General features: G+C 39.3%; 2 protein-coding genes across 2 annotated transcripts; both read left to right on the forward strand.

The window, feature by feature from the left end:
• Positions 1-29: 29 nt before the first annotated feature.
• Positions 30-3,887, forward strand: cbr1 (carbonyl reductase 1). Its single transcript, XM_053477088.1, has 4 exons — positions 30-156; positions 288-579; positions 2,673-2,780; positions 2,904-3,887. The coding sequence occupies exons 2-4, from the start codon at positions 294-296 to the stop codon at positions 3,338-3,340; spliced, it is 831 nt and encodes a 276-aa protein (XP_053333063.1). The 5' UTR covers positions 30-156; positions 288-293; the 3' UTR covers positions 3,341-3,887.
• Positions 3,888-5,450: 1,563 nt separating this feature from the next.
• Positions 5,451-25,049, forward strand: morc3b (MORC family CW-type zinc finger 3b). Its single transcript, XM_053477148.1, has 17 exons — positions 5,451-5,579; positions 9,178-9,250; positions 9,421-9,553; positions 10,315-10,539; positions 11,491-11,628; positions 12,042-12,168; positions 12,253-12,381; positions 13,023-13,142; positions 14,940-15,037; positions 15,132-15,239; positions 16,373-16,501; positions 20,395-20,469; positions 20,557-20,599; positions 20,707-20,842; positions 22,458-22,515; positions 22,613-23,132; positions 24,534-25,049. Exons 1-17 carry the CDS (start codon positions 5,541-5,543, stop codon positions 24,798-24,800), a joined length of 2,418 nt encoding a protein of 805 aa, XP_053333123.1. The 5' UTR covers positions 5,451-5,540; the 3' UTR covers positions 24,801-25,049.
• Positions 25,050-26,751: the final 1,702 nt, after the last annotated feature.

Consider the following 26,751-nt stretch of genomic DNA (forward strand, 5'->3'; position numbering starts at 1 on the left):
GTGTTTTGAAACCGGCGACGTCACTGCGTGATCACGTGAACGCAAACTTCCGGGTAGGTACTCCTCACAGGCTCTGGGGGAAAACTTGTTTTTCCAGTTCTGTGCTGTGAGCTCGTGCGGTTGCAAGTGTACGCCAGCTTCGCTCATCTAATAAAGGTACGTTTCTGACTCGAATTCATTCACACGCACGCGGGATTTATTACTACTGTCCATGCATTAAACGGTTAGATGTAGTTACATAATGATTTAATAATGACGTCCTGTTGGGGCGTGTCTTGTGCTCGCAGGTCACGATGTCGGCGCGGAGAGTTGCGCTCGTGACGGGCTCGAACAAGGGCATCGGGCTCGCGACGGTGCGCGCGCTGTGCAAGCAGTACGACGGGGACGTGTACCTGACGGCGCGCGACGTGGCGCGCGGGACGGCCGCCGTGGAGGGTCTGAGGGCGGAAGGGCTCGCGCCGCGTTTCCACCAGCTGGACATCACGGACGCGGGCAGCGTGCGCGCGGCGCGCGACTTCTTCAAGGCGGAGTACGGCGGCGTGGACGTGCTCGTGAACAACGCGGGAATCGCCTTCAAAAGTAATTACAGCGATCCCAGTGGAGTAGGGCTCGTTTACTCTCTCACTCATTCATTCATTGTCTATACAGTTTTATCCTGTATACCTGGAGCCTCTCCCAGGAGACTTGGTGTATGAGGAAGGGTACATCCTGGAAGGGGTGCCAATACATCACATGTACACACACTCATTCACACAGTATGTGCAATTTGGGAGCACCAGTTAGCCTAATCTGTATGTCTTTGGACTGTGGGAGGAAACCGGAGTACCCAGAGGAAACCCACCAAGCACGGGGAAAACATGCAAATCCGCACACGCACAGATCCGAGGTGGAAATCGAACCCAGACCCTTGAGGTGCAGGGCGACAGTGCAAACACTAAACCACTGTGCCCTTGCTCGTTTATTCATTAATTTAAAATGACAAACTATGAAACCTGAAACTCTCTTGTGAGGTGCACAAAATCAAGCCACGATAGATAGGGCTGCTACTGTCGGAACCCTAAGCAAAGTCCTTCACCCACAGGTGCTCAGATACAATTGGGTGTCGAACTGGCAACTTTTACAGAAACTACAGCTTTATCTCCAGGGTGTGAAGTATCTATCACCTGATGTCCCAGTTGGCACGTAGATTAATCTTTTACCGTTCTAGCTTCTTTAGTTCTTAACAACATTGAGCGACTTTGTGCAACAATAAGAGTAAAGAAAATTAACACAAAAACGTGCTGAAACATTTATTTAAACATTATGGAGTTACAAGAAGGATGGTGTAACCCATGATAAGCTTGGTATATCAGAAAAAACAAAGCACTCACAAATGATAAAATATTTTTTTGTGTGTTGCCGTTATTGCATAAAACCGAATTCCAAATTCTTTTCACATCCTGCATTTGATAAGGAATGATATCTAAAAAAGAAACGACACACTTTAAGCCACCCTGTTATGGGAAAATAACCAAATTTGCAATGTTAACACTTAATCTGTATCGCTCCACCCTGTTGTGGATTAGTTTTAGTTTTAGTTATAGCAAGTCCCATCATGTTGTTTTTTGTTTGTTTATTTAAAGATGGATGTGTTGGGACAGATCCACACACCCCTTGTGACTCACTGAAAAAGCATCTCAGTAAATCTGAGTTTTCCACTGGTTTACACTAGACTGGTAAGTCAGTGGTTTTAAGTCAGTTATGTTACACAGATATTACTGACGTCATATATTGTTCAAATGTTGCAATAGTCCTAAATTACATTGAGAATTACACTGCTGCTGACACACACCAGATATCATTCCATCCTCACTGTTTCAAATTATACTGCTGCTGTCATACCCGCACTATATTTTTACATTTCTGAACTCGTATATTTTTATACTTCACGGTTTATGGCAGGTATGGCCAAATGAACCCTCGTTTAGGCGCCGAGGCTTCTCAGCCAGTAGTTTCACCAAGTGGTTCATGTCATGAAGCTTCATTCAAGGGGTCATTGTACAGCCATCTGGTGGACAAATGTTGTGTAGCAGCTAGATCATAACCACAAGCATCACAATTAATGCAGCTGCACTGTTCAAGGAGATAATAATCAACATCTCTGAATTTAAAAATTAACAGAAGAGCTTTTACTTAACCGCCGATCGAGTCAGTCACGTAATTCCAGCAAATGCGGAGCTTTGTTTGTCATTGGAAGCCATTGGGAACTACTTTATTTCCAGCTTACAGTTTATTTATTTTTTTATTCATTTAATTGCAAATCCCATCCGTAGTTTAACTGTATTTTTTCTAGTGCAATATTTTCATTAATAGTGGAATTTTTTTTTTTTTAGGTCACAGACAGTTATATACGCATTGTACTGCATATTATACTGTTTATGGTTGTGAATATGAAAAAAAAAAAAGGAATTTGATTTTGGAATAAAAAATGAAGTGTAGTCAAATGTGAGGTTGAAGAAAATAAATAATGTTCATCTGTTAGTACAGTAGCTGTTTGGCCAAAAACTTGAGTTACACATTCATCAGTGTCCCACTAAATAATCAGTGTTGTATGGATTTACACAATTGCTGAAATGTCTTTGCTTCTCTATCTGGCGTTTCTGAGCCTCCTTTTCTTCTCTTGCATGTGCCAGTGGCTGATAAAACACCTTTCGGGATCCAGGCTGATGTGACGCTCAAGACAAATTTCTTTGCCACCAGAGACTTGTGCAATGAGTTCCTCCCCATTATCAAGACAGGAGGTGAGTTAGATAATCTTCTTTGTTTTAACACGAATATAAATGCGTATGAATATGAAATTAAACGAATGCAAATCTGATATCTTATTGTACAAAACTGAAATCGAAGTTTCTTTCTCCTCGTAGGAAGGGTGGTGAATGTTTCCAGCGTCATGGGTTCCATCGCCCTGAGCCGCTGCAGCCCGGACCTCCAGGCTCGCTTCCGGAGTGATGATATCACCGAGGATGAACTGGTGGGGCTAATGGAGCGCTTCGTGGCGGATGCTAAAGAGGAAGCTCACACTCAAAGGGGCTGGCCCGAAACCGCATATGGCATCTCCAAGACTGGCTTGACCACCCTGACCAGGATCCATGCCCGGAAACTGACGCAGGAGAGACCTGGCGATGAAATCCTGTGCAATGCCTGCTGTCCAGGATGGGTGAGGACCGACATGGCAGGGCCAAATGCTACAAAGTCACCAGACGAGGGCGCCATCACTCTAGTCTATCTGGCACTGCTGCCACCAGGGTCTAAGGAACCTCATGGGCAGTTTGTGTCAGAAAAGAAGGTGCAGCCATGGTGATCAGGTTCGATTCTCCTGCTCGACCATATAATAAGCTATTATAATATCTAATGTATGTTGCAGCTTCATGGTACCGCATGTTACATGTCGGGGGTAGTTTCTTGTTTTTCTGTGATTTAATTAGACTTTATCATTAAAACACTCCATGCTGAATAAACCAAACAAATAAAATTTGTTATTTAAAAAACAGTTATTCTGCATAGTTCACTTAACTAGGCCAACCAGATAAGAGGATTTATTTGAAACAAACTGACATACTACAATGTTACGCACTTTCACGATCCTTGCACTTGTGCCTTATTCCGCTTATTATATTAATATGTTAAGAATTGAATCATTTTTATCATCGCATCAATTTTAAGCATTTATATTTATGGCTTGTGAACTATAAACCAAAAATAAAGTTTTTTACACATTGATGTTTCTGTCACTGTACAAATGTTATCATCATATATAGGCTATGTTATATAAACATGTATTTCATATTTGAAAACACTTTTGCCCCTGGCTGCTGATCATACACTAAATAAAAGAATTTTCTGTACAATGGACTTGAGAATTATTGACAGCCATTATGAAAACAAGAAATCTAATTATTATATTCAAGGAGTGATGCAATCTAGGATTTTTGTTTTCAAATACAATATAATTTATAAATACAATATAAGAAAAAGGAAAGGTATGGTTGCAAAATGATTAGCACCCCTAGTATTTTATGAGAAATGTTTCACACCAACTCCAGTATAAATTTTTTTGCATGTTCTCCCGGTGCTTGGTGGCTTTCCTCCCACAGTCGAAAGACATGCAGATTAGGCTAACTGGTGTTCTCCGTAGTGTGTAAATGTGTGCCCTGCAATGGATTGTCACCCTGTCCAGGGTGTACCCTACCTTGTGCCCTCCTGGGATAGGCTCCAGTCCCCCGCAACCCTGAATACAGAATAGGTCATTTTTGTCCAATAGTAAAGAAGTGCAACACTATTCTTAAATTTTTTACTAAACAACAGTTTACCACAATTGATCCATAGAACTGTGTTGAAATATTAAATCTGACCAGTAATCTCAATCCAGCAATGAAAACTAAAATATTGGTAAGAAAAGATACTCGCTTTTTTTTTTGCGGCAAGTTTTTTAAAAGACTTGTGTGATGTCACTTCTTCAGTGCTGAGCTCGCCAGCCCAAGTTTCATCTGAGTGACAATTAAGATCTATGGAAGATTTTAATTTGAAAAGGGTTACGGACACTACATAAAGAGCATGAAACTGTATTTAGCAAATGTGCTTCTTTTGATCTGATAAAAATATAAATGTGTATGCATATTTACAAAAAGACGAAACATTCAGGAAATAAAAAGCATTAAATATTAAGTTACGTTGGAAATAAAAAGCATTAATTATTAAGTTATTTTGGCTGATACAGTAGTATGTTTTGGTCAATACCATGATTGGGATAAAAAGTTAGGGGGGTGGGTGTAATGATTGTAATTTGGTAGAAAATTCATGTTTTTTTTTTTTCTAAAAAGGTAAGCAGCAATATTTAGCTTTTAACAGCATTTTTTTGTAGTTTGATGTTCAATGCAAACATATTAATTTACATATATTTTACTTTGTATTGCATTATAATGCAAATATACACTCTTCATTTAAAAACATGGACAAAATCTAGGGGATTCAGAGAATGATATGTTGAAGTGCTGGACATGATATTCTTAATAGCAGGTTCTTGAAATGTTTTCTTATGTAAGTGATGAATCCTGAATGCTTGATGTAGGCCTGCTAGGTTCTCAGGGTTTTATCACTATATATGAGTCAAAGTTTCCATATTTTTCCAGTTTTCAGCACCTTTCGATACTTTGTCCTTTGTAAAAGCTCTGCTTGAGGAGACGGGACTATAAACATCTCCAGCATCTAAAATAATCTTAGAGAGATTTTAAACAGCGTTTGCGATGTTTCATTGCTCCCTCTGAGCTCGTATTACTGAGGGCCAGACAACACTTCTGGTGGTCACTATTTGTGGAAACGGCAGCTTCGAAATCATGCAGTCGAAAAAATTTTGCAGAAGGAACAAGATGTTCTGCAATTGCAAGCTGCCTCTTTTTTGACCTGGCATGTCCTCGCGTTACTGATGTGATTGTGCTCTAAATGCAGAAGGATGTCTATAGTCTTTAGAGCAAACATCTAGTGTTAGTTTGATATTGGAGAAGATGGCAACTCGTAAACACGGAGGGGTACCTCTGAGCACGGTAAGTACCCTGTTAGTGCTTTTCTCCACACTGCAAACACACGTCGAACTTTTACATTAAGTACACTGGCTTGAAATATTAGATAACGAACATAGCACTAATATGTAATTGTGTATGATTTGCAGCCATTCTCTCAATTGTTTCGAGATTTAGATAGATAGATAGATAGATAGATAGAGTAGAATCACTAACCAGTTTATATTAACAATGTACCACAGCACTGATTATTTCCTGATTTTGTATTTTGATGTTTGATTGTTGATTAATTTCCTATAACAGCGTCCCTGACAATAGTCCTAGCTTTAAGCCTAATAAGCTCATTCTAATAGAGTAACTACTTATACAGCAGATGTTCCAAAAAGATTGCTTACAGGGACCGGGACAATCTACTAATTATAATTTGTATTCACACTTTTCAACCCCATTTTTATAATTCTTTTATCTTATAAAACAGCTTTGCCATAATGACCATTGTTCTTATAAAGAAGACCGAATAGAATTGAATTGGGGTGGCTCAGTGTATGTGTGATGGTTAACACTGTGGCCCCATGCCTCCAGGGTCGAGGGTTCAATTCGCGCCTCGGTTCTGTGTGCATGGAGTTCCTGTGTTCCCCCTGTGCTTGGTGGGTTTCCTCTGGGTTCTGCACTGAGTTTCCTTCCAAAATCCAAAGACATGCAGAGTAGGCTAATTGGTGCTCCCGTAGTGTGTGAATGAGTGTGTCTTGTGTGTGCATTTGTGCCCTGTGATGGATCAACACCCCATCCAGAATGTACCTCGCCTTGTGTTCCTGAAGTTTCCTGGGAAAGGCTCCAGGCTTCCTGCAACCCTGTACAGGATAAGCAGTATAGAAGATGAATTAATTCATTGAATTGACTTTTCATCTTTGTGCTTTTTAACAATCAGAGATTTCTGATGCTGTTAAATTTTTTTGTCCTGTTGACTTCGAGAAAAAAAACAAGAGACGGTGGTGATGGAACACTTGTTTATAGTTGCTAATGTATAATGTAAGTGAACAGGACCTAACGTAACATTAGACATAAGTATAGGAAGCTAAAGTATGACGTGTCACTCTTAGAAAGATTTAAATTTCTAAGAATGTGGTGCTGATGCGGGACCAGCTCCTTGCTGCGACCTAGGCCATAGAGACCCCACCACCATCACAATCCTGGGTGAGCACCCACCAAAACCACGGACCCGCATCACTGTGCCGCCACCACCGTTTAACCAACCCACCAGACCACCATGCAACTGCTCAGGGGAATCTTGCTTAGGAAGAAAATTTTAATTTCCAGTTTAGAAGTTTTGTTTTCTTGGCGATAGCTTGGGAAGTAAGGAGTGGTTTTCCATATTTAAATGGGAGAGGGTCAATTTCTGTAATGTTACCGAGTAAACACAGGGATGGAGATTGGGAATTCTATAGCTCAAAATAGTGGAGAGCTTTCTCTGTCACCATGATCCAAAATTATCATTTGGCAAACCCAACTGGCATGAAAGGAATTGTCTGTGCTACCTGTAGTGCATTGTGAAAACAGTAAGTGTCTGTATGAGTGAGTAGGGTTCCAAGTCTAGCTTGAATTTTGTCCATATATTTTGGCATAGTCTTAATCAGGTCTACATTATTACATTCTTCATTCATTCATTAAATCAAAAGCAGTAACTGCCTTATCCTGGTCAGGGTCACAATGGATCCCGAGTCTAAGCCAGGAGTGCTGAATGGGAGGCAGGTGTAAATCCTTAATAGGGTTCCAGTTACTTGCAATCAAAATACAAGTGCAAGGTTATGTATTTCCGGCTTACCATAGCAACCCTTGAGTACTTATTTGGCTTGCCAACACCAATGAATATAATCTGATATACATGCAAACATGCCGATAATTCAAACCCCTCAGACAAAACCTTGATTATACCCATGCACCAAAATGCACCAGAAGATGACTCTTTTCACATGTAAGTACATTGCATTGAGTTTTTTTTTTTTTTTTTTTTTTGGCATTTTAAGAGACCAGAGCTTAAAAGAGAGATTGTATTTGATTTAAATATTTGATGGAATCCTGTTTGCTTCAGCTACTTTCCAGTCAAAAGTTTGGACACACATTCCAATTTCATGGTCTGTCATTATTTTTTATTTCTTTCTACACTATAAAACTATGCCTAAGATGTCCAAAATATGCAATAATTTAAATCCTCTAAACAGTTGATATTGAGTTGTGTTTTGTTGTCGCAAAACCGCCCTCTTCGAGGACTTTCCAACAATTCTCAGGCAGTAAACTTTGAGAAGAGAACAAGCAAATCAAGTTAATTGATGACAGACTTGGACAAATCTGAACTGGCCAGTCTGGCAGACAGGAGACAGATAGACAGATGCCCCACGAAGTCCCATTCTCTAATTCATCATGGGTTTATATACCTGACATTTACCTTGTTGCTTCTTTATTCATTAGATGTTCATTAGATGTTTTATGGTTGGTTTGGCTTAGATGAGTGACAGCTCCCAATTTCATTTTCCCCCCATTGTCTTATCCTTGTTCCTGAATTATTCATGTGTGGTTTCCTCGTCTGAGGATTTTTCTGAGAGCTGGGCTGGTGTATACACCTTGCCATCTTAATAGATACAATTATCGTTTGATTGGAGAACTGGCAGCTCGTATTTGATAACTAGAGGTGGTGGTGGATGAGGTCCTGGCTCTCCCTGTCTGTGGGCACCCAAACAGACCTCATTGCCCTGCTCTACTGAATCTGAGGCCTTCATCAGCCTTATTAGTCTCAATCTTGCTTCCCCAGTTCGTATGGAGACCCCCTGGTGATTTTAAAGACTATGATATTTCTTCCTATTGATTCTTTGACCCTAATCCGTTATTGATCAGAATTTTAAGTATCTTTGCTAAAGGGGAAGTCTGGCCATCTGTACTCATATTGTACTTTTTATAAGTCTATGTTAGTTATGGGTCTATTTTTTAAATACTTTTCTTATTTCTCACATTGGTGTGCCTGGGTCATTCTAGGATATATATTTATATTATATTGTATATATTCATATCCACATATTATATAGTTATCAAATAAAATAAAGACATAAGGGAGGTAAGTTAGTAGAGTTAGTATAATAGTTCAGTATTTTTATATCTTTCTAATCATTCCTAAGATCTAGGTTTGCTCAGAGTTTCCTGACTTCTATATAACTGAAGTCTAATGAAAATTTTCACATTCTTCTACTTATGCTCAGTAAAGCCTTTATAACGGCTCTAATCTGAGGTGCTGTTTGTTAAGTGGTTATTTTTGAGGCTAAACGAATTCCTCCACTACAGCAGAGGTAAGTTTCGGCCTTGCTATCCTGGGATGGTTTTCAGGAGAGCCAGTTCTATCATGGTGCTTGATGGGTTTTGCGAATACATTTTCCTTGCAAGAACAATACTGTTGCAAAAACTGCCTGTTGTTGCTGTTGTTACTTAAAAAAAAGAGTAAAATCCAGTACTGATCCAAAACGCAGAACATACAGTACTGTACTTCTGTCCAAGCTTTTGACTGGCACTGTATATTTAGCTATCAATAAAAGCTATCTATAACATGATTAAATATCCATGTTTTTACCTCCTACAGCTCAATCCTAAATTTCTTCATACAAACTCAACCAGCCATACCTGGCCCTTTAGTGCTATTGCTGAGCTGATTGGTGAGTTGGTAATCCCTCTTTACACAGATCTTTGATCAGCTAATTAACCCTGTGAAAGTTTGAAACATGTACCTTAAAAATTATACAGTTGTGCTCTAAACAAACATAAATTTCCTATTATCTTCATAGCCTTCCTTAATCTCTATGATTTGATGACAATTATGTTACAGATAATGCTTATGACCCAGATGTTCGTGCCAAGCAGTTCTGGATAGATTGGACACGCATCAAAAACCAGGACTGTCTGTCATTTATGGATAATGGAGCAGGAATGACAAGAGCCAAACTCCATAAGATGCTCAGGTAACAGTGAGTGCCCTATGCCATTTTTGACAACACAGCAGTCATAGTAGGACAATTATGTGCCATGGAAAGTGCCATGTAAAGAACGCCCAACTATTGCATCCAATATACACTCCCCTATTAATTTACAGTTTATGTGTCGACACTTTCATGCAAATGTCTAGTCAGCCAGTAAATACTGTACATACAGATACAGGACAATGGGCTGGTTAATTTTCACATCCGTGTCTTCGGAGTCTTGTGGCCAAAAATCAGAAAAGCATCTCAGAATTCACACACATCGAACCTTGAGCTTAATGGGCTACAAGAGAAAATTGTGAAAAAAAAAAAAAAAAAAAGGACCTTTGATGTTTTTATATTAACCGCTTAGTTAATTATTGAAAAAATGCAAGTGTAAATGTGTTATAAAGTGAATAGTAGGATGTATATGTACTGTATAGTATTATTGCCCATAGCATTATAGCATTATACTGTATAGCAAGGAATAGCTTGCATAGCTGATAAAAGACTAAAATGTCTTGGTTCTATGGTTCCATGTCTGTACCATGCTGAATTTTTATTATAAATACCTCCTTCCAGGGTATACCATGTACCCTAAGTATCTTGGGATAGGCTCCAGGCTCCCTGTGACCCTGTATATAGGATAAAATGGTACATATAATGAGTGAGTGAGTGAGTAAATGAGTAAGGAAAAGACCACCATTAAACTGCATTTAAAAGCTAACGCAAGAAGTTTTTACATTTATGCAATATTCTTTCAGCTTTGGTTACAGTGACAAGAAGGCCGTGAAAGACCATGTTCCAGTCGGCGTCTACGGCAATGGCTTTAAATCGGGTTCCATGCGCCTGGGGAAAGATGCAATCGTCTTCACTAAGACCAGAGACTCAATGAGTGTAGGGCTGCTGTCACAGTCTTACCTGCAGGCCATAAAAGCTCAACAGATCATGGTGCCCATTCTGACATTCAGGCGAGATGAACAAAACCTGTATCCTTTACAAAACCTCAGTGTTGATACATAAACAGCAGAAGCGATTTAATTATAGCACTAAGATTAAGGAAGGAGATTTTAGAGCCATTTACTGCTTGTTTGCGCAACATTGAAATAACATGGCAGCCAAGAGTTGTGGACTGGAATGTGCATGCATGAACAATGACGACTACACTGTTTTAGTCATTGAGGCGCTAGACGCTGTTGAGTAAGCATGTGTACTGTGTGATCGTCGCATTTAAATTGACAGTGCGAGTACGAGTAGAGCAAAGAATCCGTTTTTTTTGCCTTAAGTTTTATCATTTTTCCATGGAAACTATTTCGGATAAGAAGGCTTTTGCGGACGATGCAATTAGTGCATTCAATCACCCAGGTGGCTCATCCACCCTATAGTCCCGATTTGGTGCCATGTGACGTCTGGCTTTGCCCAAAACTTCAATCAACTTTAAAAGGGAAGAGATTTCAGACTGTTGAGGAAATTTAGGAAAATATGACAAAGCAGCTGATGGCGATTCCAACAAAGGGTTTTGAACAGTGAAAGAGTGTGTTCGGAAGCATGTGTGAGGTCCCAAGGTGGCTACTTTAAAGGGGACTGAGGCATCATTGTCCTACGTATAATGTATCTTGTATCTTCTCTACTTGTCAGATTACATGAATGGATACTAACCAGGACATCTGGTTTATTTACAATTTTGCAGTTCAAATGATTAAGATGGAGGACTTGATTCTCCTCAAGTGGTGCAAGTCAAATCCCAAGTCAAGTACAAGTCATGTATACAGAATTGGCTATTTAGTGATCTCTATTTAATGTCTTAACATGTCTGAAAATGCCATGGTTGGCTAGGGATGCTTGCTCTCTCTAGTTTGGAAAGACTAGAATAACGGGAACAAACCATACTTGGCAACCATATTTAAATTGATTTCACCCTTGACAGTTAATGTCCACAGACCAGAGGACGCAGCCAGTCTAGATGCGATCCTGAGGCACTCACTGTTCAATACAGAGAAGGAGCTGTTCAATGAGCTGCGTGCCATTAGCACTGCAGGAACCAGCGGCACACGCGTCATTATCTGGAATCTGCGCACGTGAGCTATACGTCTATATACCAGAGTTGTCCAAATTAAGTGTTTCCCACTAATTTGAAATTAAGCCTGGGGGTTCCAGGTATGGTGGGGGTGTTGATGGTGCAGTCTGGGTAATAAAGGGAGTGGTTATTAGAAGATCAGTGAAGCAGTAGGTACAGTAGGTAGCTTGTGTCGTGAACCCCCATGCAGATGTAGCTAAAACGTGACAGTGACAAAAACTAGCTAGATAATGCTGAAAAAAAGTTAATGTTTGTTCAACAAAATATTGAAAGAAAAGGAGGTGATTTAGGACCAAAGTACTTGTATGTGGTCAAGTTTATTTTAGGTCTTGGAGAAAGTAAACACTGTCTACTCAAAATGATGATATTGAGATTTACACTTGAGCTCCTTATACAGTATTCATTATTTTTCAGGACTACAAATGGGGAGACAGAATTCAACTTCCATGCAGATAAGTATGATATTCAGATTCGAGCAAATGCCAGTGAGAAAACACGTGAATGTCGAGCCATGACACCTGAGAGCAACTATTCACTAAGAGTAAGTGCACACGCTATCACTGTCCTGTGACAATAAAAATAAGTCTAAAACTCGAGATTTGTCTTCTTGCATTTCAATTTGCAGGCGTACTGTAGCATTTTGTATCTGAAGCCACGTATGCAAATCAACATTCGAGGACAAAGAGTGAGAACCCAGCTCATCTCCAAGAGTCTTGCTTACATTGCCAATGACAACTACAGACCTTCATTCCTGGTATCCTTTAGAACATAATCACAGTCTTCGATTCTACCTATTTGATATGATCACCTGACATTAAACCACAACCAATGTGTTTTAACACATGGACCCTGGTAGCACAACTAAGAGCTAGCCTTATGGTTAGGAGTTCCCAAGTTTATCCCAAGTCAATTCTAGCACAGCCAAAGTCATTCATAGCCTAAGGGGTCCTGCTAATCCGTGTCTGTTAGAAAATCAATCGCCCTGTCCTTTACAAGTCTTTCGGATGTAATAGCTTGGGAAAAAAAGCTTTTAAACTACCTAGAGTGCAGGGTTAATGTAATTACAGTAACACACAAACATGGACAACAAGAACTACAACTCCCAATACATACATGCGTTCTACAGCATTTGGACTCAATCACAGACACAGTATACAGTATAAGGGCTCTCTGTTTATTCACCCAGTACTTCATGTTATTGTTACCAGTTGTATATGTGCCTTTGTTCTATTAAGTCTATAGTCTCCGCGGGATCTTGAGTTTATCTCAGAGTTTACATGTGGTTTGTTCATGGCTTGATCTTTGCCTGTTTGATGTTAACCATGTTGAGAACTACTTTGATGCTAATGCTGTGTAGCTCGCTGTGTCCGAGGAGGTTCTTAACACATCTCACAGACCAGACGTATTCGGATCACATTTGGGTTCAACACCAAAAGCAAGGAGCATTACGGCGTCATGATGTACCACAAAAACAGACTCATCAAGGCTTATGAGAAAGTGACCTGTCAACGCAAGGTAAAGAGATTCTTACTCACCTTAAAATGTATTTGTAGTTGCTGCTATTAAAGAATATTCAGTATTTTGCACCATGGAGAATAAAAAAAAAAAAAAATTGTATTGGGCTTCAATTATATATTAACGAAACCAATGATATCATAGACCTATATCGCATGTATTTCAATGGAATCAATACGCAGGTGGTTATGCATAAAAAAGTTAAGAATATGATTTAATCTGATGTTCACATACAGTATACAATATCAATAACTTTACTTACTAACCTACTGTAGTAGTAGTAATTATTTATTTTTAAATGAAGTAATTATTAACATTATATGATGGCATTAGCTGATAAGGATATTATAGTATTATGTTAATATGTTTAAAAACCATTTAAAAAACTAACACACATTTAAGACTGACAGAAAGAGGAATTTAATCCAGACGACGAGTTAGATAACAGGAAAGAAAAAAGTTTATATAAAGATCCCATTTTAGGAAGTAAAGCAAATTCCCCCTTTAGATCAGGGTACAAATTGAGATCAAAACGTCTGCGCAGAACTGCTGAGGTAAGCACAAAGCAGGAAAAAGGTTCACAGATGGACTACCTTCCCCTTTTTAGAGAATGTGCATGGTGTTGTAATTACAGCAAAAATGTATTATTCAATCACTCACCACTCATTGTTGTCATAATCACAGGTGATGTGCGATTGAGGCTGAACAGGATCAGTAGAAATAAGTAGGCCTGTTACTGTTAATCAGGAATCAGTTGAGCACCATAAGAGACATTTTAGAGAAAAGAGAGTGAGCAGACATCCAAAAATAGGATAAGCTGCCCTCTATACAGTGTGTAAAAGTTACATGATATAAAAATAGGTATAATAGCATAAGCATATGATATGATAAAGGGCATAATAGAATATAATGATGTCTACGCTATTAATCTTTAAACCTTGACTGTTAAATATGCAGTAAACACATAATTAACACATAATATAATCTAATAATCTAAAGTTTATAATAATATAAACTAGTGATCACAATCAGTTTAAGAGTAAAAAAATTTCATATTTTAGAAATATCTTATTTTAGCATAACAGGCCAATAAGAGGGAAATCAGACGCTTACAGTACTGATACGTTGTGGTAGAAGGTTAAAAGACAGTTTGGAGCGACATGAAGTGATGTGTTGGAATGTCACAGAAAATCTGGTCAAAAAGAGGAACAAACCAAATCACCCATCAAAAAGACGGAAATTAAGCAGGCTCTAGCAAAAGACATGGCCTAGCTCAAGAAGACAACCCAGTAGGTTTGTGCTTAGTGATTTTTGTTTAAACATTTTTTGAGTTCCTGAAATTTACCATGACACCCCATAATAAATCTTACTATGGTATACATGATAGTTTATCCCATAAAATACCATAGTTGTACAAAGGTGCTTCCGACATTACCATGGTAGGCACATGAGGTCAGTGAGTAGCATGCGAGTACTACGGTATGTCCCACTGTCGAATACTATGGTGGTCACTATGGCACTTCAATGTGTGCTGTGGTAGTACAATGGTATAGTAACTTTTGTGAATACTATGGTTCTTATTAGGTACCATACTGGCTACCAAAGTTCAGAAAGGTATATACAGTAATATGGTATTTTTGTAAATACTGTACCATATTAGTTATGTTAGTATATACCACAGCACCATAATGTATAACATATTTTTATATTTTATCCATAGTATATCAATTTCTTATGGGTATCAACCTCTCCATTAAGCTGCTGTGCCATTATATGATGTTGTTTCTTCTAGAACAGGTGGAGAGAACAGGTGTTGGGGTCATCGGTGTGATTGAATGTAATTTCCTTCAGCCGACTCACAACAAACAGGACTTTGATGATACAGATAAATACAGGTTGGTCCCCCGCATATGCATGATTTTTACAGCTCAATCCTGATAGTCTACAATGCACATAACAGATGGTTTGTAAGATTTGTTTTGTGTGCAGGAAAACCATGCATAACCTCAGCATCAAGCTGGAAGAGTACTGGAACGAAATCCACTACAAGCAGCAGAAAGAAGACCCAAATTGCACAGTTCCAATCGAGGATACAATGTGAGGTTTAGGTTTCAAGTTTAATTTACTTACAATATGTCTCATTTGGGGGCAGTGACACTGGCAACTTCCTATCTCATGAAGGTATACTTCGTGACCCTTGTGTCATTGTTGGGGCTTTTTGTACAATATCAGTATATGTTATATCTTGTTTAACAGTATAACTGATTGGAGACCTACTGGAATATTACTGTAGCTTGTCATCCAGCTAATATTCTTCTCTGTAGATGTATTTTAACATAATAATAAGTATTTCATATATAGTTTCCAGCATGACTCAACAGCTTTGTGCATAATGCATAACTCAGCCAAGGAACAGAATTAGTCGTTTTTGGCTATGATGAGCATACAGTATGCAATGCTACATTTAAATTTGGCAAAAATAAGACATATTTAGGAATTTCTCACTTGGGATTGATAAATCTTATTGTACGACACTTGCCTCATATTACATACTGAATAGGGCAATGTTAAATCTCAGAGGTGCCACAAACTCTTGACAAATGCTGCCTAAGACATATACTGTCTATTTTTTTTATATGATTCTACTTTCAATAGGGACTTTGCACATTTCAAGCTATATGGAGCAATATGCACCGATCAGCCATACCATTAACATTTTTAACACCTGGGATTTGTGCTGTGGTGTAGTGGGGTGGGGCCTTCATGGATCAGAATCCTTGTCTGGCGCCTCCTACGGTGCTCAATTGTTTGTGGTCTGGGCAGTTTGAAGTCCATTGTACATCGTGGGCCGTAGTTTACTGGGTGTTCTGGTGTCTTTCTATTGTGGACAGCATTGACTTTTCTAAAGTGATTTGAAATGCATTCTTTCTTTTGTGGGATTTACATTTAGGCATTTGGCAGGCACCCTTGTCCAGAGCGCCTTTTTTTTTTTTTTAGCTCATTATGAGCAGTTGAGGGTTAAGGGCCTTGCTCAAGGGCCCAACAGGGACAACTTGGTGGTCAATTTGCTGCTGTATAAATGGTGATGGTGGTTTGGGTTGTGGCTCATCAGTGTATATATGAAAAACTTTGCAATATCCAGAAGTGCAATGGTCTCAAGAGAGCCTTCTTTTTTTATGTTGGTTTGACCTTCCCTTGTGTCTTCCCTGTTTCTCCCTTTCCTTGTATAGGAAAGTTCCAGATCAAGTCTGGGTGCAGTGCGACAGCTGTCTCAAGTGGAGAAGGCTTCCAGATGGCTTTGACTGCAGCCAGCTGCCTGAGAAATGGTTCTGTAACTTGAACCATGACCCACAATTCAGGTGACACCCATAAAACAATTTTATTCCTGGACATGGAAAGTTGTTGTCTTGGAATGTAAGAAGGAGATTAATTAGCCATGCAAATGCGATTTGATAAAAAGCTGGGCAAAAGCTAAGGTAGTATGTCTAAAGAAAAGCTAAATAAATAAAAGAACGAAACCACCAGTTACTGTGAATGGTGACAACTCTGTAATGGATTGCGTTGAAGCTCTTATGAAATGACTTATGTTGCTGGGAGTTCTTTTAGAATGGTGTCGTTTTGCCCGTAAGTATCCTGTACACATCTTTCCATGATCATCACAAAGACTTTTTTCTCAGCCTTTTTCCGAGTTTCATTAGAACTCCTTATGTTGTACTCATACACTGATCAATCGAACCACTCCCCTAACTTTGAGTATGTCTTCTGAGTAGGTCTTCTCCCAACGAAATAGTAATAAGCTTTCTGTTTTAACAGTTACACCTTTCAATCAGAACCAGCATTAACTTTTTCAGCAATTTGAGCTACGGTAGATCTTGGATCAGACTCCAGGGGCCAGACTTTTCTCCCCATGTGCATCGGTGAGCCTTAGCCGAGACCTTTGGCTAAGACCCTGTTGCCAGTTCACCGGTTTACTTTCCTTGGCCCATTTTTGGTATGTCCTGAACACTGCAGTCCGGGTTTCTCAGATCCATCACATCACCCATCACAATTTGCCCTTTGTCACACTAACTACACTGACAATATCTTGTTTCAGCGAAAGTGGGTAGGATATATTTTGGGTAGGACAACATTAGGACAACAGAGGGACAACATTTTGTGTTGAAAGCAAAGAGAAAAATGGGCAAGCATAAAGATTTGAGTGACTTTGAGGATTTGAGTGACTTTGACAATTGTGATGGCTACAGTAGATGACTGGAACAAAGCAACTCCAAAATTGCAGCTATTGTAGAATATTTAGTCAGAACCTACCAGAAGTGGAAGGTGAACCAGCAGTAGGGTCATGTTCAGCCAAGGCCCACTGATGCGCGTGTGGAAGCTGGACCATGTAGTCTGATCCAATAGAATTACAGAACTGCAGTCTTACATTCAATTACTTTGCAATCACATATTCAGTGCCTATTCAGTGCATATTTTGGGGGATTTGCCCATTCAGCCACAACAGCACTAGTAAGATCAGGCACTGATGTTGGGCGAAGAGGCCTGTGGTGCAGTTGGTACTGGAGTTTATTATAAAAAAAAATTCATTGGGATTAAAGTAAAGGCTCTGCACAGTACATCTGCGTTCCACCTCACCAACCTTGGCAAAAAATGTATCCATGGTCATCGATTTATGCATTGTTATGCTCGAACAGGCTTTGGTCCCTTTGTTATAGTAAAAAAACACATTTAATGCTACAGCTTACAAGAGCATTCCATACGACTGTGTGCTTCCACACTTTGTGGCAACAGATTAGAAAAAGCTCACCTACAGAAGTGATGGTGGATTTTCTTTGAACCTGAGGCCATACAGTGTAGTAAGTTGGAATTGTCCATAAAATGTTACTTGAGCCAAAAGTAACAATATAAAAAGGAACCTTACTGTCTGCAATTAAAGTCACTGCAATTCAGACAGAGCTGTAATAAACACATTTGAGGAGGATCTCCAACCATGTTTAACGAGCATGGGCAATATCAAAGAGGAAACCATGAACATAGTCAGTAATAGCAAGCAGAGGGTCATAAGCGGGAGCAATGAGTGATAGCAAAGGATCATCCAATAGACGATCACGCTGTAGTGGGCTGGACCTGGCAATGGAGCCAGTAGCTACATCCCAGTAGCACGAACATGGCACACGGTACAGACAAAATGTACAGAATGCACTTCAGGACGTAACACCCCCTCCCTTAAGAGTGAGTGTCACCATTCACAATGTTCACCAGAACAACACAGAGGTAACAATTCCGCATTACATTTTTAGATCCTCACTTATGCTGAATGGAATGAATCATGCCATGTAAAACCACTAGGGGATTGTGAACTGTAAAAGCAGTAATAGGGTTAAATCTAGTACCAATATAAACTTCAAAATTGTTGGAGAGCAAGCAAAAGGCCAATGGCTTCCTTTTGAATAGTGCTGTAGTTTACCTAATGTTAAAGATACTAAAGTGATTATTTGTGCCATAAATTTATTCCTGAATGTGATAAATTTTTATTGGCCTACAATTGTAGTCAAGCGTGAGGAATGAAATACCCAGAAGGCCTCTGTTCAAGAGGCCTTGATCCGCTCGTTACAATAAAGGAGGAGGCGCCTGCACGACTAATTGGGGAAGTGAGAAATATACAGGTAGAAGGAAATGTATGCAAAGTGTGACCCAAGAACGACCCACACACACAGAGTGCAAGAAATTGCGGAACTTTGCAAAATACAGAAAATGCATATATATAAAAATAACTTTTCAGTTCTGCTTTGATTGGGACATAGAGTGCAAAGAGGTAGACTTCCTCTTTTAAGAGCGGACAAAGGCCTCCGAGTGGCGCAGTGGTAAAGCGCTCGCCCTATCATCCGGAGATCGCTGGTTCGAACCCCGGTTGATGCTGTTTTCCTCTCACAGCCGGAGGCACAGAGAGAGCTGATTGGCCGAGCTCTCTCAGGGGGGAGGGATGAGAGGTACTTGTGCTCCCACATTAACCACGGCTCTACAGCCAATCAGGGGCGTCTGTGAGCTCGCGCACACGGAAGGAGCGGCTAGCGCTTTCCTCCGAGTGTGTTACTCCGCCCCTAACGGTGCGCGAGCGAGCAGTTCGAAAAGATGCGGTCGGCTCGCGTCACGTGGTTCGGAGGAAACACGGGATAGCTTTCGTCCTCCCGACTGAGGGGTGGTAGTAGCCTTAACGTGGGAGCCTCCTAGTGACGGGGAGAAATTGGCCACGACTAGATTGGGGAGAAAAATCGGGGAAAAAAAAGAATTGGACAGGACTAAATTTATAAAAAAAATAAATAAAAAAAAAAGAGCGGACAAAAACAACATATATCATATTTATCATTAAAAAAAAGAAAGGAAAAATCTAATTAATCACTAATCCTCAGCAATGCCCTCCTCAGAGAAATAAGTGCTCTGATAAGGCCATGATTGTGGCGATATAGATAAGGCAGGGTGTAAGCACCTGCTCTCAGAGGGATCCTTAGGCGAGATAACCAAGAAGGTGCTGTCTGTGAGCTAAAATTGAACAAAAAGAGAATTTCAATAAACATAGGTCCAAGGAAAAATCTGAAGATTGCACTCCAAAAAATTAACATAATACGCCTACTACAACTGAAATTATCATTTACTTTACCTATTATAACTTCTATACACAATTATAATCTAATAATTATAATCACAATTATACTATATAGCATAAATAAATAGAATCTTGTTAATAATTCTGATCTAAATGGTATAGGTTTTAAAACTAATAATATAAATAATCAAGCCAGTGATCAAATCCATGCGATTACTTTAACAACAGCAATAGTTATATGACGAATAAATACAAATTTAAACTTAATCATGCAATGATTTAATTAATCTCTAATTTTAGTACCCAATAATTAAGCACATTAGATACCAGTCGATATATGAGGTCCAAATCATTGGAAAAATCACATAGTTATACAATTATGTGTAATGTAAGGGTATATAAAGTAAAGGAAAGCTTGCTGTTTTTTTGTGGGGTGTCTGTTGTCTTCTGGCTGGCCAGTCCAGTGCGGTCCATTTACTTTTGGTTGCAATAAACTTTTTTTGTTCTTTCAATACTCAAGTACTTGTTGGGTTTGTGTTTAGAAAATTGGTGCAGTTCATAAAATTTGCCACGACATGAATCAAGACAGCACCAGCACTATTTCCAGTGGCATCCATTTTTTTTCACTGACATTAAATCCATCTCAATCAGGAGCTGTCTGGTGGAGGAGGAACTGGAGGACCAAGAAGAGAAACCGAAGTCATACTCAAAACCCTTCAAACGCCAGTAAGCTAATCTTGAGCATACATGTATTATTTTATAATGTATTGCGCTATCTGACATGGTTAATCAACAGGCTGTTGGTCTTAATAGAAAGAGGACCAGTAGGAGTCTTCAGGAAGATCACAGGCCAGAGGTAAGTCATTTTCATTTGGGTTTAACCTTTAATTTAAAAAAATCACTTCTTTACCCTTATACAAGTCAGGTCTGTATGTAGAGTAATTGGAACACATTTTTTCATAGGCATTAGAAAGTCCAACCCTGGAAGCTCCTGTTAATGCCAGACAGTTGAAGAAGTCTGCGTCCTGGAAGCCAACCTGTGCTGACCTGTTCACTCATAGTCCAACAGGTCTCAGTACTCTGTCATCCACTTCTAATGGTTTGTAATTTATTGATCATTCCACTACTGAAGTCATATTTAATTATCATTAGACCAAAAGATAGTTCCAACCAAGTAAGCTGATTGGACTAGAGGCATTCCATGAGTGGTGATAACACACGGTAACTGGGCACTGGGAGGTTTAACTTAAAAATCCTGGAAAATTTGGGGGGAATTTATGTTATAGACCAACACGAAGTGGCACAGTGGAAGGAAAAGGATAAATGTTTTTCAAAATTCTTTACAAATAAAGATCTGAAAAGTGTTATCTGAAATCTGTTGTGTTGGTCTATGGATTTCTGTTTGTGGTTATAACGTGACAACATGTGAAAAAGTTAGGGGTAAGAATACAAGGCACCCAGGTGTTCTAACTCTAACCAGGTGTTTCTGAACGAAAAACAAATCTGATAACGTTATATAATTTTAAACAAGACTTTTTCTACGTAATAATTCCTCCTACATCATTCGGGATTACCTCCATGTTGTTTTATTAATGCCTAAGGTTAGCTACAAAATCTAACTAGCTTCAAACACAGGACTGAATCCTAAATATCTCTGTTTGCTTTAATCAAGGGCCCGACTTGGTGAGTAGAACAGAATATTGTACTCTATAGTGCACTAGCTTTCCATTTAATGCTGTTTGGGATTCAACCCTGGAACCAAAGTAAACAGAGATGATATTCCAAAGTGGAATACAACAGCTCGTCTTGAAAAAAGCTTGCAGACCAAGTTACTTGCAATCCAAGGTTCCACTGTAAGTGAAAATCTAAAGAGAAACTTACAAGATTTACAGGCTGGCCCCCTGCTCCATGGTTTATCCTCCTCACCTCTTGGCTACATAGTACTGGTAGGAATTTTAAACTACTTTGCCTAATTGTAAAGTGGCGAGCAGGGTAAAAAACCTTAGGCAAAGCATAGTGGCCAGTATAGATATCAATAATGAATTGAAGGAATGCATTTCAATTGTTGCAGTGTAGGCCCGTAAGCAAGTGATGCACCATAGAAACTTTTTAGAGATAACATGAAGCGTTTGCAGTTGTAATGATAACATACTCTCAAATAATTTCAAATGCAACTTGCCAATTTAAATACCAAATACCCCTAAAAGGAAGATTTATAACAAGCACTGTCTATTAAATATGCAGCTACAACACTTGATAGAACTTATATTACACTATCTTAAACTCCAGTTTACAGAGTTCCAGAGCTCTAGGCTAAAAAATGTACCCTAGCTAACCTAATATAGGAAAATATGGTGAACTAACTAGCTAGTTAAATGCTATAATACAGACATGAACTAATGTATAAAGGTTTATTTGTGTTGTTAAACCAGAAACTAAGAATTAAAAATGAATTGCTTTGACATAAATTCTGTTTGTCTCAGCTGGCCGAACGACTCATTTCTCTAAAAGATTTGATGATGTCATACTACATGAAAGTCACTAACTGTTAAAATAAAATAATTAAATACTAAAATAGTGTTTAATTCAACACAAGGGTATACAATGACAATAAATCTGTACAATTCAGTTTTTTTTTTTTTTACAAAGTTATCAAAACCAGGATTTGTCAGTTTGATATTAACTTTATTTGTTATTAATTGTCTTGTTTCTAGCTCAGAGATCACTCCTGCCTCTGATTAATCCCACTGCTGTCTCCGACTCATTGAAAAGGTAATCCTGTTAGAATTAGAACTCTGAAATTGTCTTTTCCTTTTGCCTAATGAGGTTTTGTGTATCATTAGTCCGTCGGTCTCTCTGCTTGTTAAAGGATTAAAAGGCAACTCTCTACTGGTGAAGAAACACCTCCGGCAGTGCATCCTATGCCTTATGCCTCTTTTTCTCCTAATGCCTCCCCAGAAATTAGTCACACATTCATTCACACAGATTCCAGTCTCGCGCCAAACAAAAAAGAAGACAAATTGGAGGGGGTGGGAAATGAGACAAACGTAAATGCAAACAAACTAATACATAACAAGGAGAACAGTAAGATAGAGATATTCAAGTTGTACCAGGTACCTGTTCAGGAGAAGGATGAATTTAATACCGAAGAGGAATCAACCTCGACAGAAAAACAGTACTTTATAGCCGAGTCCAACTCTGTAGAGCAAGTGGGAGAGGAACTGCATGAGGATAATGAAGAGGTGTGGAATCTGCAGCAGCAGCAGGACGAGTTACTGGAGATGATGAAGCAGACGGCAGAGGAGAGGGACGCATGCAGGGAGGAGCTGGAGCTGCTGCGGGATCACTGTGCTGCTCTGGAGGATGAGAGGAGTCAGCTCCACTGCAAGGTAGTGAAAAAGTCATTATGTCACACTTTCAATTAATTTCTATACAATATGGCACAAAGAGTACAACAGTCTGACGGCTGACACGTGAGTTGATCCAAAGCACCTGGTTGCTACTGTACCCCACATCCCTGTACAGTCCTGACCTCTCTCCGAGCTATTTCCACATGTTTGGGCAAACATTAAAGGAGTTCCTCGAGAAAAGTGAGAAAACGTTCAACCCCGATGGAATCCAAGCACTAGTGAAACATTAGGATAAGTGTAAATCTGCCTATTTTGCAATCAAAAGTCCAGTTTGACCTGAACACTCCTCCTACCTAGTGAGCAAATTGAAGTGCTGGTTAGGTAATAATTAGCTTAAATGTGTGATGTTGACATGTTAGTTTAGGGCACATTATGTAACCTTGCTGCCTCTCTAATTCAGGGTTTGAACCTGAGCTGAGGTTACTGTCCCATGAGCTGTTTACTATGTTCTCCCCATGTCTTCTCCAGATCCTCCCCATGACTTTCAACAGATCCTCAAGTGTCCTCCAACTGACCAAATATATGCTTGTAGTTAGACTGGCTCCTCTAAATTGCCTCTAGGTATACATTAATGTGTTAGTGTGTGCATGCTACAATAGGTTGGCTCTAGCACCCCTGCAACCCATTCCTGTGCTTAATGGAGAAAAATGAAGAAAGTTATTAATGACATTGGCTTTTCAAAATTTTAAAAGAAATGGTGTTTCAAGATTAGAATGGAGGAACTTAAGTATTCTGCACAGAGCGTTCAACTTCACTGACTCTTTGGGACGAGCTGTGTGCCAGATCTCACCTGACAAAAGTGCTTGGAATTACTAATGCTCTTGTAGCTGAACACACAAATCCTCCCAGCCGCACTCCAAAATCTAGTGGGAAGCTAAAACAGAAGAGTGGAGGTTATTATAACAGGAGAGACCAAAGAAATCTGGAATCGGATGTTTAATAAGCATCAGCTATAACACTAATACCACTGCCTGGTGAAGTGAATAGCATTGATTATCAATATGGACCAGTGAACTGGTGACAGTATCATCATCCAGGGCTCTTTGGTGCCTCTGGAGACCAAAGGCTAGCTTGTAAAGTCTGATCCCACAGAAAAGTCAATGTAGCACAAATTGCTGAAAGAAGTCGATGCTGGTCAGAATAGAAAGATATTAGAATACCAAGTGCTTCACAACCTGCTGCATATTGGACTTTAGAGAAAGAGCTCAAGGTTGTCGATCTACGCCATTGTGCTGCCTGGCAACATACTATATTAAATTAATGTCCAACAGTTTAAAAAACTAGTATGATGTTTTTCACAGGAATTTGTTAAATCCACTGAAATATTGATACATAATTCTGTATAAATATGTATATCATAATAAAATCTACTGTCACTAGCTGGAAGCGATGGAGAAAGAGAAAGCCAGCTTGTCCTCCCTGTGTGACCAGCTCAAGTGCAAAGTGGAAGGGCTGAAAATAGAGGAGGAAGGAAGAGCAAGAGAAGATGACCGAGTTGCAGGAGAGAGGCAGAAGCTGAGAAAGCTGCGTCTAAACCTGAGTCACTTGCTGGTCTCCATCATTCCTGATCTCGACCTGCAACAAGTGGATCTCAGCAGTGACTACATTGACATGCTTCTCGATCAAGTCTTAAAGGAAGTCACTTAAGGTCAAGTCAGGACTAGGTTAGATGTCAGGATTGCTATTTTTTATGGTCTATTAACTCTGATATGCATGATGGCGTATGGTTTCACTGTTGGCTTAGCCAAGGTGACATCATCGCTATATAAAAATTATTAAAGATTGAGGCCCAGCCTAGGCTTAGCAGAGTAACAGGATAGGTTTCTAAGTCCATTTTTATTGCCTGTTGCTGCTACATGCATCAAAGCCACTTGGTAAATCATTAGCAAGGAACAATAATATAATGTAACAAAATATTACTATAAAATACTGTCATTTTAATATGTTAACTGAAATAAATAATATTGTAATAATAACAAAAGGCGGTGTAGTGGTTAGCACTGTCGCCTTGCACCTCCAGGGTCCGGGTTCGGTTCCCAGCCAGGCTCGATTTCCGTCTCTGTGTGCATGGAGTTTGCATGTTCTCCCCGTGCTTGGTGGGTTTCCTCCGGGTACTCCGGTTTCCTCCCACAGTCCAAAGATATGCAGGTTAGGCTAATTGGCGTTCCCAAATTGCCCGTAGTACATGAATGGGTGTGTGTGTGTGAATGTGTGTATGTGTGTGCCCTGTGATGGATTGGCACACTGTCCAGGGTGTACCCTGCCTCGTGTCCTATATCTCGTGTAAAGAAGATGAGTGAGTTATAACAAGAATTTTTGTTATTGTTTTTATTATATACTGTACAGTACACTATTGCGCAAAAGTTTTAGGCATGTTTGGAGAAATGCTGTAAACTAAGAACGCTTTCATATATATTACATTTTTTAAATCAATTTACAAAATGCAGAGTAAGTAAACAGAAGAAAAATCTATATCAAATCAATATTTGCTGTGAATACTCTTTGGCATCAAGCCAGCATTAATTCTTACACTTGCACAGAGATTTTGTAGGAACAGAGTCAGGTATATGATTAACAAATTATACCAAGCAGGTGCTAATGATCCTCAATTTCATATGTGGGTTGAAACGCAGTCATTACCTGAAATAGAAACAGTCGTGTACATGGCTTAAAACTGGGTGAGATACAAATTCTGTTACTAAGGTGAGGTTGTGGAAGACCCATGGCAAGACTGAGTACAGCAACAAGATACAAGGTAATTATACTGCATCAGCAAGGTCTCTCCCAGGCAACGATTTCAAAGCAGACTGGTGTTTTAAGATGTGCTGTTGAAGAAAAACGGGGAATATTGGGGACCGTAGACACAGTAGTCAGCCAAGGAAACTTAATGCAGAAAATAAAAGATACATCATGCTTACTTCCCTTTGACATTAGAAGATGTCATTAGCAAAGAATTGGCAAAAACCCATGGGACCCATCTACTGTCTAGAGAAGTCTGGCCAGAAGTGGTCTTTATAGAAATATTTGCAGCCCAAAAGCCATACCGCCTATATGGAAATGATGGTAAGTGTGGCATGCGGCGGGTTGTTTGCCCAAGGACTGAAGAGTAGTACTATAATAAATGTCTGCAGGCAACAGTGGAGCATAGTGGAGGCTCCTTGCATGTTTGGGGCTGCATTTCTACAAATGGGGTTGAAGATTTAGTCTGTGCTGGGAAATACAAGCAGATACGGTTACCATCTAACCAGATGTGCATTTTCAAAGGCATTATATTATAAAAAAAATGTTTAAATTATTATAATTTGTATATATAAACAGTATACAGAGAAGGAGTTATATACAACGAGTACAATGATTTTGGATGTATGCTTTGAGAAAGATATTGTATACCATGATACATAATTTGCCTATGTAAACTATACACAGAAAAAGTTATATACAGAAAAGTTTAGATAGATTGAGTGCAATGAAGGAAGAGAAACAGCATGATACAATAATATACATATGTAAATACAGTGGAACCTTGGATTATGAGTATTCCGCAAGACGAGCAAAGATTTTTAATAAATTTTGACTTGAGATACGAGCATTGTCTTGG

Source organism: Clarias gariepinus, chromosome 18 (assembly GCF_024256425.1).
Source record: "Clarias gariepinus isolate MV-2021 ecotype Netherlands chromosome 18, CGAR_prim_01v2, whole genome shotgun sequence".
NCBI classification, from domain to species: domain Eukaryota; kingdom Metazoa; phylum Chordata; class Actinopteri; order Siluriformes; family Clariidae; genus Clarias; species Clarias gariepinus.